This window comes from Saccopteryx bilineata, chromosome 3 (assembly GCF_036850765.1).
Source record: "Saccopteryx bilineata isolate mSacBil1 chromosome 3, mSacBil1_pri_phased_curated, whole genome shotgun sequence".
NCBI classification, from domain to species: Eukaryota; Metazoa; Chordata; class Mammalia; order Chiroptera; family Emballonuridae; genus Saccopteryx; species Saccopteryx bilineata.
Genome location: NC_089492.1, coordinates 249,935,283 through 249,954,385, shown reverse-complemented (window position 1 = coordinate 249,954,385; position 19,103 = coordinate 249,935,283). Strand labels below are relative to the sequence as shown.

At 41.6% G+C, this 19,103-nt stretch overlaps 1 protein-coding gene across 1 annotated transcript in view; it reads right to left on the bottom strand.

The window, feature by feature from the left end:
- Positions 1-14,308, bottom strand: part of NRDC (nardilysin convertase) — a 90,750-nt gene extending 76,442 nt beyond the window's left edge. Inside the window, exon 1 of the mRNA XM_066269208.1 lies at positions 13,787-14,308. Within this exon, the coding sequence (XP_066125305.1) occupies positions 13,787-14,130 (344 nt within the window). The 5' untranslated portion in view covers positions 14,131-14,308. The remainder of the gene's footprint in view (positions 1-13,786) is intronic.
- Positions 14,309-19,103: the final 4,795 nt, after the last annotated feature.

The following is a 19,103-nucleotide window of genomic DNA, read 5'->3' as shown; positions in this document are numbered from 1 at the left end:
TTCACTGATTGCTTTCTCATATATGCCTTGATGGGGGGGAGGGGGGCTCAGCAGACCGAATGACCCCTTGCTTGAGCCAGTAACCTTGGGCTCAAGCTGGTGGCCTTGCTCAAACCAGATGAGCCCGTGTTCAAGCTGGCAACATCAAGATCTCGAACCTGGGTCCTCCGCATCCTAGTCTGATGCTCTATCCACTGTGCCACCACCTAGTCAGGCTCAAGCTGGCACTTTAAATCACTCAAATTACCACAGTTAAGTGTTCATATACTTAAATACAAGTTCGTGTATTGAGACCACACTGGGGGGGGGGGGCATTTTAACCAAGCTGCTAAAATTATTAACATTATAAAGGTTGAGGCATGATAAAAGACTCTACTCTTGTTCTCACTAGTTTGGAAACTTATTTAAACTTTTTTATTTTTTTTTTTGTTTTGTTTGTTTGTTTTTTCATTTTTTCTGAAGCTGGAAACGGGGAGAGACAGTCAGACAGACTCTCGCATGCGCCCGACCGGGATCCACCCGGCACGCCCACCAGGGCGACGCTCTGCCCACCAGGGGGCGATAATCTGCCCATCCTGGGCGTCGCCATGTTGCGACCAGAGCCACTCCAGCGCCTGGGGCAGAGGCCACAGAGCCATCCCCAGCGCCCGGGCCATCTTTGCTCCAATGGAGCCTTGGCTGCGGGAGGGGAAGAGAGAGACAGAGAGGAAAGCGCGGCAGAGGGGTGGAGAAGCAAATGGGCGCTTCTCCTGTGTGCCCTGGCCGGGAATCGAACCCGGGTCCTCCGCACGCTAGGCCGACGCTCTACCGCTGAGCCAACCGGCCAGGGCCTAAACTTTTTTATTTTTAACTTTCCAGTCCTGCATCAGTGCCTGGATATATATCTGGGCTTCCAGGAAACCTTCTTAATTGCCACCTGACTACCCCCTGAATAACTCATGTATACATCCACCTGACACTCATTATCTAGACCACTGGGATGTGATCAGACCTCCTGCACCCATCTTCTGGACCACCTGGACTAATCCTGGGGCTTAGAATTTAGTGGAACTGATCATTCTCCAGGATGTACTTCTTACTGTAAGAACTTTGAACTTTTCTTTCTTCTTTGGAACACTTCCGGGCTTTTTGTCTAGCTTTTCCCATTTGCAAACTTCAGGGCTCTTAAATAAATCTCTGTCACTTATTTCTAGCAAACCCTCCTGACTCTTTTTGAGTTTGTTAAGACAAGACTAAGAATTTATCACAATATTCCCACCTTACAGGAATGCAACAATCATAAAATTTAAGATAAAATCTCATTACAATAGAATTTCTTCACAAAAATTAAAAGTGAAAATGACATAGCAACCAAAATAAGTTTCTAAGTGGCTCATTTGTTAGTCAAACAAGGAAAGCTATTTACCAAAAGGTGAGTTTGACTGTGTTTGTAGCAGCTGAAGAAATTTATCCAGGAAAAATAAACTTGCTTAAAACTATTAGCCTTTAAGTGAGAACTACTGTAAAAAGAGTTGACAAAGTAGCAATATTGAGTCAATCAAAAACAAAACAAATCATTTCAAAATTTTGGCTCTTGATATTACCAATACTGCTGAGTTATTGTTTATTTGAGGAATCAGTGCCAAGTTTGAAGCAACTAAGGAATTAGCCTCTATAAATATTCTTCTTGTAATAACTAGAGACAAGAACATTTTCAAAAGGGTTAAGAAAACAATACACCTGACCTCTGGTGGTACAGTGGATAAAGTGACGACCTGGAATGCTGGGGTTGCTAGTTCAAATCCCTGGGCTCACCTGTTCAAGGAACATATGAGAAGCAACTATGCATTGATGCTTTCTGCTCCTCCGGACCCCCCGACCCTCACCAACTCTCTCTCTCTCTCTCTGAAAATCAATAAATAAAAATTAAAAATTTTTTAAAGAAAACAAGAATACAGTACAACCTAAAGTAGATTCTAATAGGTTATCACATTAAATGTTGGTAAAAATATGTATGAAGCAGAAAAAAAGCTTTAGTTGGACAAATTTATCTTCTGTGAGGCATTTCAAAGCCTATGATTATTTACTGTCCAATTCATCAGTAGTACTTAGCAGAAAATACACAAAACCTACCATGTCACAGTGAACCAGTAGTGTCATTTGCTCTTGTAGACTTTACAATTATCAGTTCTGTGAAATTTTGTCAGAAATACTGACTGAATATCTTGAATTGCCCTTACTGTGGAGCAGTTTAATTGTTTAGCAACAGGAATATTTTATTGCATTTTTACGCCAAGATTGAAATTTTCCTGAAGAACAGCCTTTAACCAGTATTATCAAACACCAAATGTCTTTGAAAATTAGCTTTTGCTGAAAACTTGATAAATTCTACTCAAAACTACAAAACAGCACTTAAAGGCAAACTTAGCTTATGGTAAAGTCATTTCAACAATTAATGTTATCTGAATAAGTAATGGCAAACTGCTGTATACATTTCCTGTGCTGTCAAGTTAAAACAAGAAGCCATATCCCCATCTGTACACAAATTTGCAGATATGTTTTCCAAAGCAAAAACTATAGTTCCAGTACTCTTTTTTAGATCTTGGTGGAAGCACAAAGGAAATTTACTTATTTCAAAATCCTTTTGACTGTGTTGTTGAGAAACTTCCACCTTATTTTCGATCAGAAGTGATGTGATTAGTCTACAATGTAATGATGTGTTAAAAGCAAGAATATCAGAGAAGAATCTAATAGAATTTTATAAATGCCTTTTTAAAACAGACTTTATTGATTTTAGAGAGAAGAAAAGAGAGAGAGAGAGAAAGGGGGGAGCAGGAAGCATCAACTAAGAGTTGCTTCCCAGTATGTGCCCTAACCAGGCAAGCCCAGAGTTTCAAACCAGCAGCCTCAGCATTCCTTGTCGATGCTTTATCCACTGCACCACCACAGGCCAGGTTATAAATGCCTTTTAAGTAATAAGTATGCTCAAGTAAAATCATATGCTTATGGATTGATATCATATTTGGCAGTATATGGCAGTGTGAAACATATTTCCAAAAATGAAGTATGCAAAATCTCACTAGAAATCATTATCAAGAGACAAACATTTGCAATCACCTTTGATGACTGGGAATACGAACTTCACCCCCCCCCCCCCGCCCCAAAAGCAAAATGTATTTCCAATGAAAAGAATTCCATTCTTCTCACTAGTAGATCTGTATGGCCCCCCCCTTCAAAACAAATTAATTTTAAACTTAAAAAATTTTTATTAAAATGTACAGAAATTTGTTTTCTTTCTTGTTATATAAGTACTTATATAATAATGGCCTTAATTTTGCCTCTTGACTGATAAAGCCTAAAATATTTATTACCTAGTCCTTTACAGAAAACATTTGGTGCTCTCTGGGATACAGAACTTTCCACACTTGTGCTTGGACAACTGCTTGTCCATATTTTTAAAAAACAGTAATAGGCCCTGGCCAGTTGGCTCAGTGGTAGAGTGTCAGCCCAGTGTGGAAGTCCTGGGTTCAGTTCCTGGCCAGGGCACACAGGAGAAGCACCCATCTGCTTCTCCACCCTTCCCCCTCTTCTTTCTCTCTGTCTCTCTTCCCCTCCAGCAGCCAAACAAAGCTTCATAGGAGCAAAGTTGCCCAGGCACTGAGGATGGCTCCATGGCCTCCAACTGAGGTGCTAGAATGGCTCCGGTTGCGGAGCAACACCCCAGATGGGCAGAGCATCGCCCCCTAGTGAGCATGCTGGGTGGATCCCGGTCAGGAGCATGTGGGAAGTCTGTCTCTCTGCCTCCCCGCTTCTCACTTCAAAAACATACAAAAAAAAAGTAATAAAATTAGATCTTTACCCAAAAGTAAAAAGCAAAACTGCAAAACTTTTAGAAGAAAATAATATGAAGAAAAGCACAAATCATAAATAGAAAAAAGAATAAACCTGATTAAATTTTAAGACTTTCTACCTATATTTTCCCTTCCATTTATTTATGGATTCATTATTTGATTCTTATATGTGCCCTGACTGGGGATGGAACCCATAACTTTGGCATATCAAGATGATGTTCCAACCAACTGATCTACCTGGCCAGGGCCAAGACTTTCTAAACAAAGCGTAAAGGTAAACTATATAGACTAAGAGAATATATTTGCAATCTGTATAAACAACAAAGGATTAATATTTAAAATATGTAAAGAACTCTTACAAGTCAACTTTAAAAAGTACATAAGGCCACTCTAACAAACCCTGGAGATGTAGCAGCTCTACCTAATACACAGAAACAAACACTGGGAGACAGCCAAAACGAGGAGACCAAGAAACAGGTCCCAAATGAAAGAACAGAACAAAACTCCAGAAAAAGATATAACAAAATGGACACAAGCAATCTACCAGGTGCAGAGTTCAAACACTTGCTATAAGGATGCACAATGAATTTAGCAGAAGAGTAGATGAACTTAGTGAGAACTTTAACAAAGAGATAGGAAACATAAAAACAGAGAAAGAAAACATTAAAGAGGACCATCATACACAAAAACATTAACTGAAATGAAGAATATATTATAGGGAATCAACAGGAGGGTAGATGAAATCAAGAATCCAATCAGCAATTTGAAATATAAGAAAGCATAAAACACCCAATCAGAAATGCAAAAAGAGCCCTGGCCCTGGGTAGAGAACTGTCCCAAAAAACCAAGGCTGTGGGCTTAATCCCCACTCAGGGCACACACAGAAAGCAACCAGTGAATGCACAACTAAGTAGAACAAATGAATGCTTCCTCCTCTCTCCCTTCCTCTCTCTCTAAAATCACTTAATTAAAAAAGCTTTCATTTAAAATGAAATTAAAAAGAAAAAACAAGGTGACCATTTCTCAAAAAATTCAAAAGGGAAATGAATCCAAAATAAATGAGGATAGTTGTAAGGAGCCTCTGGGACTTCAAGCATATCAACATTTGCATCATGGTGGTAGTAGTTGATTTCTCAAAAGAAATTTTGCAGGCCAGAAGGGAGTAGCAAGAAATATTCAGGCCCTGGCCGGTTGGCTCAGTGGTAGAGCGTCGGCCTGGCGTGCAGAAGTCCCGGGTTCAATTCCCGGCCAGGGCACACAGGAGAAGCGCCCATCTGCTTCTCTACCCCTCCCCCTCTCCTTCCTCTCTGTCTCTCTCTTCCCCTCCCGCAGCCTAGGCTCCATTGGAGCAAAGATGGCCCAGGCACAGGGGATGGCTCCTTGGCCTCTACCCCAGGCGCTAGAGTGGCTCTGGTCGCGACGGAGTGACGCCCTGGAGGGGCAGAGCATCGCCCCCTGGTGGGCGTGCCGGGTGGATCCCGGTCGGGCGCATGCGGGAGTCTGTCTGACTGTCTATTCCCGTTTCCAGCTTCAGGAAAAAAAATAATAATATTCAAAGTGGCCTGAATGGAGGTGGTACAGTGGATAGAGCATCGATCTGGGATACTGAGGATGCAGGTTCAAAACCCTAAGGTTGCTAGCTTGAGCATGGACTTATCGGTTTAGGCACAAGCTCACCAGCTTGAGCGCAGAGTCACTGGCTGGAGTGTTGGATCATAAACATGACCCCATCATCTCTGACTTGAGCCCAACATTGCTGGCTTGAACAAGTGGTCACTGGCTCAACTGGAGCCCTGCCCCCCAGTCAACGCACATATGAGGAGCAATCAATGAACAGCCTAAAAGTGAAGCAACTAAGGGTTGAAGCAACTAGCCCTAGTTGGTTGGCTTGTTGGTTGAGTGTCAGCCCAGCATGTGGATGTCCTGGGTTCGATTCCTGGTCAGGGCACATAGGAGAAGTGACCACCTGTTTCTCCACCCACTTCCTCCCCCTTCTCCTCCCGTAGCCAAGGCTCAACTGGTTCCAGTGAGTTGGTGCTGAGGATGGCTCCAAGGAGCCTTCACCTCAGGCACTAAAAATATCTCAGCTGCCAAGCAACAGAGCAATGCCCCAGATGGGCAGAGCATCACCCCATAGGGGGCTTGCCACTAAATCCGTCAGGGCACATGAGGGAACCTATCTCACTGCCTCCCCTCCTCTCACTTAAAAAAAAAGAGTTGATGCTTATCATCTCCCTTCCTGTCTGTCTCTGTCTGCCTCTAAAAACAAAAACAAACAAACAAAAAAACTAAAAAGCAAGGACCCACAACCAAGATTGCTCTACCCAGCAAGGCTATCATTTAGAATCAAAGGACAGATAAAGAGCTTCCCAGACAAGTAAAGGTAAAGGAGTTCACCACCACCAAATCAGTATTATGAAATGTTAAGAGCTCTTCTTTACAAAGAAGAAAAAAAGATAAAAAATATAAACAATACACCTGACCTGTGATAGCCCAGTGGACAAAGCATCAATCTGGATCACTGGGGTCACTGGTTCTAAACCCTGGGCTTGCTGGGTCAAAGCACACACAAGAAACAACTACTACAAGTTGATGCTTCCTGCTCCTACCCCCTTTCTCTCTCTCCTCTTTTTAAAATCAATCAATAAAATCTTTAAATGAACAATAAAATAGCAATGAATAGGCCCCGGTCTGTTGGCTCAGCAGTTGAGAGTTGGCCCTGTGTGTGGAAGTTCTGGGTTTGATTCCCACTTAGGGCACACAGAAGCAGCGACCATCTGCTTCTCCAGCCCTCCCCCTTCTTTCTCTTTCCCCTCTTCCTGCAGCCCTGGCTCACTCAAGCAAGTTGGCCTCGGGCACTGAGGATGGCACAATATGGTCTTGCCTCAGGCACTAAAATAGCTCAGTTGCCAAGCAATGGAGCAATGGCCCCAGATGGGCAGAGCATCACCTCATAGGGGCTTGCCAGATGGATCCCGGTCAAGGCACATGAAGACATCTGTCTGTCACCCTGCCTCTTAATTAAAAAGAAAAAATAGCAATGAATATGTATCTATCAACAATTGAATCTAAAAAACAATATAAGCAGAACAGAAACAAACTCACAGATACAGATATTTTGACGGTTGCCAGATGAGATGGGGTGATAGATGCAAAAGGTGAAAGGATTAAGAAGTACAAATTATTTGTTACAGAATAGTCAGAGACGTAAAATACGGCATAGAGAATATTGTCAATAATAATCTAATAACTGTGTATGGTGTCCCATGGGTGCGAGTCTCATCAGGATGATTACTAAGTTATGTAATGTCTAAACACTGGAGTGTACACCTGAAACTAATATAATAATGTATGTCAACTGAAATGGGAAAATTTTTAAATGATTTTTTAAAAAGAAAACGAATAGGAGGCCATCTACAAGCCAAGGAGAGAGGCCTCAGAGGAGACAACCCTATAACACCTTGACCTCAGACTTCTAGCCCCCAAAATATAAGAAAATAAATTTCTATTGTTTAAAATAAATAAATATCCTATAAAGTGGTAATGATGAAATTAGGGTATATCTATACCATGGACTTCTAAGTAGACAAAATATTATACATTGAAAAGCACTTAATAAGAAAATGTTTGATAGTTACATATGGTACTATATTATTTTAAAAATGTTATAAACACATGGCAAAAAGTAATAAAGGTATTAAAACATATCACCAGTTGTTATGCTAGGTGGAATGATTATGGGAAATTTAAAATTCTTATCTAAATTTCCTACAGTAAACCATATAATACTTTTATTTATTAAGACACCTTTTTTAATTACTGAAATGTAAATAATTCAAGTAAAATCATTCCTATCTTTCCCTAGAGAAATAAGCTTCCTGAATATCATTCCTAATCATTTCTGTATACAACTAAACATAAAAAATCTTTTAGGTAAATGTCAAACAGGAGGTTTTTCTTTTTTTTTAAAGAGAATTATATACTTGTTTTTCACTTGAGACAATTTCTTGGGACTGTGACCTAACAATAATCTAACCTATGATCATTTCTTTTTTTTCTTTTTTTTTTTTTACAGGGACAGAGAAAGAGAGTCAGAGAGAGGGATAGATAGGGACAGACAGACAGGAACAGAGAGATGAGAAGCATCAATCATCAGTTTTTCGTTGCGACACCTCAGTTGTTCATTGATTGCTTTCTCATATGTGCCTTGACCAGGGGGCTACAGCAGACCGAGTAACCCAGGGGTCTCAAACTCAACTCAGCACGTGGGCCGCAGAGCAAGATCACAGCCATTCGGCGGGCCGCACTAGGTCTACAAAAGGCAACTGTTACGCAACACTTTTCTCACTGCAGTTGAAAACAACAAAAAATCAGTACAAGCACAATCGTACATGCAGTTTACTGTGTCACAAAACAACCAGAAACTGTAGTTCGCATCACAACTGCTGTTAACTAAGCTAATATCTAGCTAGGATGCTAGAGAAATGAAAAATACAAGTAGGCCCCTAGGCTTACTTAATTTTATCCAAAATATTTTGAACTTCGTGGATTAGTCTGCGGGCCGCACAAAATTGGGTCCAAGCTGGTGAGCTTTTTGCTCAAACCAGATGAGCCCGCGCTCAAGCTGGTGACCTCAGGGTCTCGAACCTGGGTCCTCTGCATCCCAGTCCCATGCTCTATCCACGGCGCCATCGCCTGGTCAGGCTGATCATTTCTTAATTAAAGCATTTTCCTCCACCAGCTCTTCACATATTAAAAAGAAAAAGAGCCCTGGCCGGTTGGCTCAGCGGTAGAGCGTTGGCCTAGCGTGCGGAGGACCCGGGTTCGATTCCCAGCCAGGGCACACAGGAGAAGCGCCCATTTGCTTCTCCACCCCTCCGCCGCGCTTTCCTCTCTGTCTCTCTCTTCCCCTCCCGCAGCCAAGGTTCCATTGGAGCAAAGATGGCCCGGGCACTGGGGATGGCTCTGTGGCCTCTGCCCCAGGCGCTGGAGTGGCTCTGGTCGCAACATGGCGACACCCAGGATGGGCAGAGCATCGCCCCTGGTGGGCGTGCCGGGTGGATCCCGGTCGGGCACATGCGGGAGTCTGTCAGACTGTCTCTCCCGGTTTCCAGCTTCAGAAAAATGAAAAAAAAAAAAAAAAAAAAAGAAAAAGAAAAAAGGCATCACTAGCATCTAGTATTTCTCCTGATTCCTGACAGTTTCTTTATTTAAAAAAACTTCTTTGCCTGACCAGGCGGTGGCGCAGTGGAGAGAGCATTGGACTGGGATGCCGAGGACCTAGGTTCAAGACCCGGAGGTCGCCAGCTTGAGTGCGGACTCATCTGGTTTGAGCAAGAGCCCACGAGCTTGAACCCAAGGTCGCTGGTTCCAGCAAGGGGTTGCTCAGTCTGCTGAAGGCCCACGGTCAGGGCACGTGTGGGAGGGCAATCAATGAACAACTAAGGTGTCACAATGCGCAATGAAAAACTGAAGATTGGTGCTTCTCATCTCTCTCCGTTCCTGTCTGTCCCTGTCTATCCCTCTCTCTGACTCACTCTCTGTCTCTGTAAAAAATAAATAAATAAAATTAAAAAAAAATTTTTTTTTAATTTATTTTAAAGGGAGAGGAAGGGAGTGAGAGAAACATCAATCTGCCATTCCACCTATAACAATCACCGGATGGTTGACTCTTGTATGCCCCTCACCAGGGGACCAAACCTGCAACCCTATGCTTCAACCACCTGAGCTACCGGTCAAGGCCTGACAGTTCTTCTTTTAAATTTCAAAGGTTTTGGGGGTTGAGCCTCTTCTGAGTCCTCAAAGGTCCTTAGCCTTAGAGAGATTAATGTACTCAAGGTCACAAAATTTGAGACGAGAAACTAGATATACAAATGACTAAAAATGCCACTTTACACATATCTCTATTCTAATACCTATTATATTTAATGCATTTCTGCTTCAGTATCCTGCTCCATGATTCCACCAGGAGTCTAGATGGACTAGAATTCTCTGAAGGCAAAAGAGTTATCGTTGTTCAGTTCTTCAAAAACAGTAACCCTTTTAATGCTAAATCTTATTTCCCAAAAAAAAAAGCATTTTAGTTAAGAATGTTCCTCCTCACTCCAATAAATTCAGTAAAAATTAAAGGGAAAAAAAAGAATGTTTTTCCTATTCTTACCAGCCCATCAACAACAATGAAAAACTCAGTCTAAGGAATGGTAACAAAGATACATCTATAAAAGTCATATTAGTATTCAGAAGATTTAATGTATTTCAACCTTAAAAGCACTCACTTTGTTAAATGAGCTTGGACTTCGCAAGGTAAGACCTAGCTTGCCTCTACATTACAAAACTAAGAGGGTACAACTGAAATCGAGTTTTTGATTCATGTATCAGACCAAGGGATTGGACTGTATTAAGTTCCTAGAATATATATACATTTAAGTACATGATTTCTTTTGTAACTCTAAAAGTCTATGATTTTATCACTAATGTGTATATATACAACAAATGCAGTTGCTGTCTCATATATTTTAAAAAGTATTACTATTCCACAGGTTTTAGTTGAAAAGATCAACATACAAATCAATGTTCCTCCCATCCAGTACAAAAGTATATGTTCTCTGATGGAGTCTTCTGATAAGAGATTTGTCAAAACTTCTGCTCTGAAGTGAGTAACCCAACTTCTATTTGGGAAGCCAGCAAATGTTAGTATTCTTTCTCTTTTTTTTAAGATTTTATTAATTGATTTTAGAGAGAGGAGGGGTTGCAGGTGGAGTGGGAAGCATCAACTCATGGTAGTTGCTTAAGTGCTTTGACTGGTTAAGCCCAGGGTTTCCAACTGGCAAACTCAGCATTCCAGGTCAGCACTTTACCCACTGCGCCACCACAGGCCAGACACAGAGTAGCATTCTCAATGTAGTTGTCCTGCCTGGATTGTGAGCCTCCTTCTCTGTTTATCAGTGTATAACAGTAAACAACAAAATAAATTTTCAGAATAGCCTGTACCTTTTTCAGCCAGCATCCAGTACTGAGAAAGTATTAACATAACAATCTCCTCGGTTGTAAAGTCCAACCAAAATTTAAATTTAAAAGACTTGCTCTTCAGAATCTCACTTACCTTTTCGCAAGTTCTCCCTTGCTCATAGAAATACAGATATTTTTACAAACAAGTTAAACATGGAAAGTGTTTTATTTTTATTTAAATTAATATAAACTTCCTAAGTGGTCTTCATTATGAAAATAAGTTACTATTTAAACTGTACTACCACTAAATCTGTCCATATAGAATTTACATTTTACACCAACAAAGATTTGAACAATATTTCCCAAACTAGAGTCCCTTAATCCTTACAGAAAAGAAGAAAATCAACACTTACCAAGCATTTATACAGATCCTTCAAAAAACAGAATAAATGTCCTGGCGGTACGCTAAACATTTTTAAAAAGTTGAATACAAATTACACAAATACAGATGTAAATTGCCACAAGCTATTACTTAATGCAGACTGGTAAACAAATCTTTCAAGGCATTATTTCACCACAATATTCCTTTAATCAGACGTGTTTGTGGTGCTTCTTCACACATTCAAAAGACATGTGATTATAATATGATGACTATGTACTATAATGAAACACGTACAAACTCCTGAAATACAGTGAAAGAAGGGATTAGTTCTGCCTGGAAAGGCTTCACAGAGATAACATCTGAGCAGGTCCTGGAAGGGTAACTCAGCTATCTGGGCTGCAGATGCCTCATGTCTAGTTTCAGGTTAAAAAAATTCATAGCATTTAACTTTAAGTTGGATAAATCTTTAAAATCATCTAGTACTAAAGTTTCCCATCTTTATTTTAAAGCAACAAAATCTTTTTTTTTAAGTTTCATTGAAACTTCAATACATTAAAACAGATAAAAGTGGACCTACTATTTAAAAGAAGTTATTGGAAAACACTGCTGTTCTAATCAACCCCCCCTTCTCTTTAAAATAAGAAAACTGTGACAGTAAGGACAATGACTTGGCAAAAGATCATATATAAAGATAGAAATAAAAACAATATATTAAAAGAATACTTAAGTATTATCTCCTCTTTGAAGTCTTTCCTAATTTTCTCTCTAGGTGGAGTTTTCCACTCCTTAACTTTCCTCCCAAATACACCTACTATATACTTCTCTTGCAGGGGTCCCCAAACTTTTTACACAGGGGGCCAGTTCACTGTCCCTTAGACCGTTGGAGGGCCGCCACATACAGTGCTCCTCTCACTGACCACCAATGAAAGAGGTGCCCCTTCCAGAAGTGCGGAGCGGAGCCGGATAAATGGCCTCAGGGGGCCGCATGCGGGCCGTAGTTTGGGGACGCCTGTAGGGCTTGCCTTAATTTTCCTATCTTGTGCCTGTGTCCTTCTACTACAATGAAAGCTCCCTGAAGGCAGAGATTGTCTTAATTATTTTTGTATGCTCAGCCCCCAGAATGAAACTTTATTGTTATATATTCGATAAAGTTTCATAAGAGATTCAAGATAGTTCAGTACCTGGCACATAGTACACTTTATAAGTATCTGTCAAATGAATTTGCCAAAAATGAAATCATCAATGAAAGAATATATTTAAAATGAAACAGTATCTGACACATTGTGTATTCTACAAACAGCTGTTATTATGTGTTTTTATATAAGCAAACAAAACTGAAGCTGTTAGTGAACATTTAGTTAGGAAGGCAAAAACTAAGCACCTTTATCAAGGTTTCAATTTGTTCATTTATATATTACTAATACAACCACATCTTTCATGAGAAAAAGACAAAATTTAGCCCATCCATAAAAATCTCTTTACCCTGCAGCTTGGGGGAAAAAAATAGTAAAAGGAGTTGTGTATTATTAATCACTAGACTTGGAGTAAAAAGAGAAAACAGGACAGTCTTAAACTTGAGGTTAAATGACTTTTTTCTAGCTCTCAGTTTCAATCATAGGTCAAATGGGGATAGTGGGGAGTGGAAACAATTATAAGTTCTTTCCCCCTGCTCTAACACTTATAAGGGCTTATAAACAAACTGAGACCAAAAATTCTTCAGCTTTCAACTCAACGTGACTGAAATTTCATAAAAATCAGTAAATGGTTCACTGGATTTGGTGACAGGGTTTTCATATCAACTCTGTTAATGTTTAGCTGTGTAACTGTGAGCACTCTCTCTGGATCTCAGTTTCAGCAACCTGTAAAATGAAGTTGTTGAACAATACAATCTCTCCTTAAAGTACATAGCAGTCATCACATACCTCTGAAGGAAATATTCAGGTGGGGACTGAGCCACTAGCTAAGAGATGTTTAAAAGATCCCAGCATAAACCAAAAGTAGAGAATTTCAGAATTAGAAGAGAAACCTTACAAGTGTATGCCTCACACAACTGAGACTAATATATTCTTGGAAGAGGTCACCCAATCATTCTAGTAATGAGAAACCCATGGAAACCAGCCACTTCACCCTAGGCCAACTATAATGCCTAAGTTCTTTTACTCAAGCCACACTGTCCTCTAGTTACTTCCACCTTTAAGTTTTACCCCCTACTTCAACTAAGGACACTCAAGTATTTGTGAAAAGGTGATTAAGCACCCCTTAAATACCCTCTCCAAAATGAAAACCTTCAACTCTTCAACCTTTCCTTGTAACCCAATAACCAAGTCTGTCTCACCATCCAGCCTACCTTCCTCAGAGAAACTCCCATTCTTGCTTAATGTCAAAATTATTCGAACCACCATCCCCATTCTGACATACTGATTCCTCGTGAAACCCAAGATTTCCCACTCGTCCCGCGGACACCACATGGAAGCCGCTAATTGTCCTAACCACCTCGACCCAAGGGAGCATTCGGAGCGGGAAGTGAGCTCTTGCACCTCCTCCGGGAGATACAGAAAGAAGTGACCGCGGCAGCAAGAGAGGCCCGCACCCGGCTCTCCTCCGGGTTCCAAGCCTCCTCCCTCACCGGTATTGCTTGGGGTCGCTAGGAGACTTGACGATCTCAGGGTCTCCGGCATTACTGGTAGACCCCCTCCGTCTCTCCTCCTCAGATTCATCTACTCCTAGATGGGCAACCCGGCCGCTCTCGCCCAGATCCTGTCCATTGGGCTGCAGGTCAGGGCAACTGCAGGTAGACTTCGCCTTGTTCCTTCCAGGCATGGTCGGAGTAGGAAAGGACCTGACAGCAGTCGAATCTTCGCACCAACCCCGCGCTTCGATTCTCCACCGCGCCGCGAGCTCCCGCCCGGCCTCACACCACAACTTCCTCCGAGTGGCACAGGCTGCAGACACCGTGAATCTCCTCAGCATTCACCACCAAGCCGAAGCGATGGACATCCCTCTCCCCAGGGCCCACCTCCTCCTCCTACTCCTCCAGCTGCTCCTCCTCCTCCGCGTTCCAGAGGCGGTGGCGGCTGGCGCTGGTGCTGCTGCAGCCGCCTGGGAGGACAGGCCTGCACCCCTCCCCCAATCGGTCTCTTCACGCCAGCTCCCCTCGTCCCTCCGCCCGCCAGCCGCCAGTGACGCTGCTGGGTCTACCCAATAAAGAGGCAAGATAGCAGTCACGCGCACGTAAGCAACCAATGGAAACGGGGAATAGAAGGAACCAAAGCTACCTGGTCAGAGAGAGCTCTTCGAAACCTAGGGTGGGCGGGGCGAGGAAGAAGAGGCGGAGAGAGTGGCGCGGAGGACGACGGGAGAAGGGCGCCTAGGCAGCTGCGCCGTGTTTACGGTGTTTGTGGACAGTCGGTTGGAGGCAGCCAATGGGTAGGGCCCTGTGGCATATAGGAAAATGTTCCTCTGATGAAGACCGAGAAGCGAATGAAGAAAAAGAACCCCTAAATTCCTTCCCCCATTCATGTCATATTTTGCGCATCTTGTCCCTCAGATCTGGGGCGGAGCCTTCGGCAGTGACTCAGCACGTTAAAAAACGGAACCTCGGAAGTATTTTTCTTCGCCGCCGGATGGAAGCTGTTCGGGTGTGGACCGAGCGGAGCGCACCTGAACGGCAGAGATAGGCTGTGTGCCTCTTCACGTTGTCTCTGGCCACCTTTCGGTGGCATTCGCTCTTAGGGACTATAAAGGTGCTTAAGAGACTCGCGTAGTTGTGGTCCCTCTTCTATGCGAAAACATTTTTTAGCTTCTCCACTGATTACAGTTCACAACGTTAAATTCGGCCAGAATTTATTGAGCAGCTACAGCGGTGGAGTTTGCTGCCCTCGGGTCCCTTTTTCCAAAGTTATTTTCTGCTTGTAATGCCTTTAGTGGACAATCATCTAACATGCGACAGAAACACACTCTTGAAAAATTAAAAACGGATATGTTAATAAGATACAATGTATTGGTACCGTAAGGCAAGAGATCCTAGCACAGAAAAGGAGTAAACATGTATGAATGAATGGAGAACCACTTGAAGCAGGGAGATGTATTGATGACTCAGTTAAAAGTATCTAAATTTGTCTAGGCCTCCCGAGCTCTACAAACACAGAATAACATAAAAACAAAACAGAAATCCTTGCCTTCCTGGAACCTGCATTTTTAAAAAATTGATTTTAGGGAGAGAGAGAGAGAGAGAGAGAGAGGAACATCAATCTGTTCCGGCACATTTCCTGATTGTGGAACAAACCCGCAATCTCTGCACTTAAGGAAGATGTTCTAATAAAGTGAGCTATCCAGCCAGGGCATGGAACCTGCAGTCTAATTGGGAAAAACAGACAATAAAATATGTATTTGAAAAACAATGAATGCTGTGACAACAAATAATGGATGATAGGACAATAAGGAGTTGGGAAGAAGTGCAAGGATTCAGGCAGGAAATGATGAAAACCTGAACTAGGGCAGCAGATGAGGTAAATTAATTGAAAAATATTGTTCAAGTATCCCAGTTTGTTTTCAATCAGTAATGTTTGTTGTTGAGTCACCTGAAGTGACGTCTATTTTAAGGGCATTTTTTTTTTAATTCTCTAAAGCAATGATGCCATAAGAAATCTTCTAATTCAGCCAGTGATTAGAATTTTCTAACTAGAAACAAAGAGGGACCATATCCTAAAGTGTAACCTGTTAATATTTCCCTTTAAAAAGAGACCTCTAAATCTTACAGGTCACCAGACTGTAGAAGTATGACATATTAGAAAGTTAAAAAGACCTTGAGATCCCCAAGAAAGTTGAGCACAGAGGATAAGTTTTAGCCTCATTTATTCAGGCTCTCTGAAGAGTATTTTAATGCTTCCTTCCCCTCTTCCCCATCTTCAGCCATACTATACTCCTTTCCTTTTTTATCTCAAGGATTTACCTCCCATCAGGTTTGGTGACCCTTCTCTCCCTAGTATTCTGATGAGAGGTCAGAAATCATGAAAAGTAAAAACATTTCTGTATTTGATGCCTACCTCTAAAAGTTATTTTAGTCAATGCAATGGCTCTCTACCTTCCAGAGGGACAGACATGAGCCTTACTCCTAAAAATTAAAAGATAAATTATTTTATTAACCCCATTATCTGCCTTTATATTTGAGAATCAGGATAAGTCAGAAGTGTGGAATGTTGATACTAGGTTGAGTAGATTGGGAGTACTATGACCCTATTAAAGTCTCAAGCCCAATGAAGTGATTGGGTGAAGAGGTCGCTAAATGTGGAAGGAGGGACACTGAAAGAGGACATAGGTAACAAGAGAAATATTATTTACTTTACAATTTTGTCCTGGTCCCACCTTGAAGAAATTATACCTTTGGAGCTCTTGTAATTAAGTGTCCTGCCCACTGATTGCTATCCATGTTTGGTAGCTTTGTATCTAGGTCAAGAAGTAGGCATATTCTTATTGAGTCTTCTCTTAGAAGACTTATGTGTGCACAACATACCAAGGAGTTTGTATGAGCATAAAATAGTTTTCTCCTGTACTATAAACATAGTTCTAGGAAGAATTTGGTATTCAAACTTCAAGATAAATTTGGAGTGACTTTAAAAAATACCTTATGTCATCCTTGGCCGGTTGGCTCAGTGGTAGAGCGTCAGCCTGGCCTGCAGAAGTCCTGGGTTTGATTCCCGGCCAGGGCACGCAGGAGAAGCGCCCATCTGCTTCTCCACCCCTTCCCCTCTCCTTCCTCTCTGTCTCTCTCTTCCCCTCCCGCAGCGAGGCTCCATTGGAGCAAAGATGGCCCGGGCGCTGGGGATGGCTCCTTGGCCTCTGCCCCAGGCGCTAGAGTGGCTCTGGTCGCAACAGAGCGACCCCCCCCCAGGGGCAGAGCATCGCCCCCTGGTGGGCAGAGCGTCGCCCCTGGTGGGCGTGCCGGGTGGATCCCAGTCGAGTGCATGCAGGAGTCTGTCTGTCTCTCCCCGTTTCCAGCTTCAGAAAAAGACCAATAAATAAATAAATAAATAAATAAATAAATAAATAAATAAAATCAACCAAAAACAAAAACAAAAAAATATTAGCAAGGGGTCCAAAAGCATACCATATGAAACATTGAAACTGACTACCAATGTCTTAAATTTAATATGTGATTCCTGGAATTGTGGGTAGAAAAACAGTGCTTTGTAGGAGTAATGTTAGGAATTGGTCTTCATCTAACCACACCCTCAAGATCCTGCTCAAGACCTACCTCCTCCTAGAAGCCTTCTTTGACCTTTCCAGCTCACATTGATTATCCATTCCATACCTGAACACAGGATCCCTTTTTTTTTTTTTTTGCATAATTTCCTTGGCCCCTAATCATATATAGCCTTATAACTTGTATTATTATTCTAAATAAATTTTGAGTTCTTCTTTAAATCTTTTCATGAATATATTAGCTCCATAATTATGTTTTAATCAATTTAGGAGTAGATAGATACTATCTATGATTTTTTATCTTCCCAAAGTACCTAGCATATGTTTTGCTATCACATTTCCACATCCCAAGGACTGCCAAGAATAATTAATCTCGTTTAGCAAATCTTTCTTGCATCCCAACTATGTATCAGCCACTGTAAATAATTTCTTACATGTATAGAATGCTTAACAGTTTATGCCACACCTATACATCTTTTGTCTGATTTGTTTACATAACTCTGTAAGGTAGGTACTGTCACATGATAAACAGGCTCAGAGAGGAAAAACGACTTACTGAAAGTCACACAGCTATTTAATAACAGAAGTAGGATGCTAACCTTGGTCTTCAGATTCCAAGCCCAGGTCTTTTTCTACACCACCACAGGAAACAAGTAATGAGTCTGGAAAAACCAACTATTGTATTAGTTTTCTATTGCTGCTGTAACAAATTACCACAAACTTAGTGGCTTACACAACACAAATACATTATTTTATAGTTCTGTAGAAGAATGGCACAGGTCTCACTGGGTTAAACCTAAGGGGTCAGTAGGGTTGCATTCTTCTCTAAAGGCTCTAGAAGTGAATTGGTTTCCTTTCCCTTTCCAACTTGGAGATGCTGCTTACATTCCTCAATTATCCATTTTCATGTCCTCCTTTATCCATTTTCAAAGCAAGCAAGAGTGCATCTCTCTGTGCCTTTCTTCTATAATTATATATCCCTCTAACCCTCTTTCATTTATGAGAACTCTTGTGACTAAATTAGACCTACCCAGATAATCCAAAATAAATCTCTCTACTTTAGGGTCAGTTGATCAGCAACCTTAATATTTTCTACAACCTAATTCCCCCTTGCTGTGTATCCTAACATATGCACAGGGATTAAGATATGGGCATCTTCGGGAGGCCACTATCCTACCTATCATGTGTATGTTCTTTCTGATATGTTATTAACTTTTAGTAATTAGTTTCTATGAAAAATAAGCCAACCTGACCAGGCGGTGGTGCAGTGGATAGAGCGTCAGACTGGGATGCTGAGGACCCAGGTTCGAGACCCCAAGGTCACCAGCTTGAGTGCAGGCTCATCTGGTTTGAGCAAAGCTCACCAGCTTGGACCCAAGGTCTCTGGCTCAAGCGAGAGGTTCCTCGGTCTGCTGAAGGCCCGCAGTCAAGGCACATATGAGAAAGCAATCAATGAACAACTAAGATGTCGCAATGCGCAACAAAAAACTAATGATGGATGCTTCTCATCTCTCCGTTCCTGTCTGTCTGTCCCTGTCTATCCTTCACTCTGACTCTCTCTCTGTCTCTGTAAAAAAAGAAAGAAAGAAAGAAAGAAAGAAAAGAAAAGAAGAGAAAAATAAGCCAGTTATTGTTTTTTGTTTGTTTGTTTGTTTGTTTGTTTTAGCCAGAGTTTGATTTACAAAGTTTAGCATTCTCTGAGTCCACTGGTTCTTAATTCAACAAATAAGGAAATTGAAGCC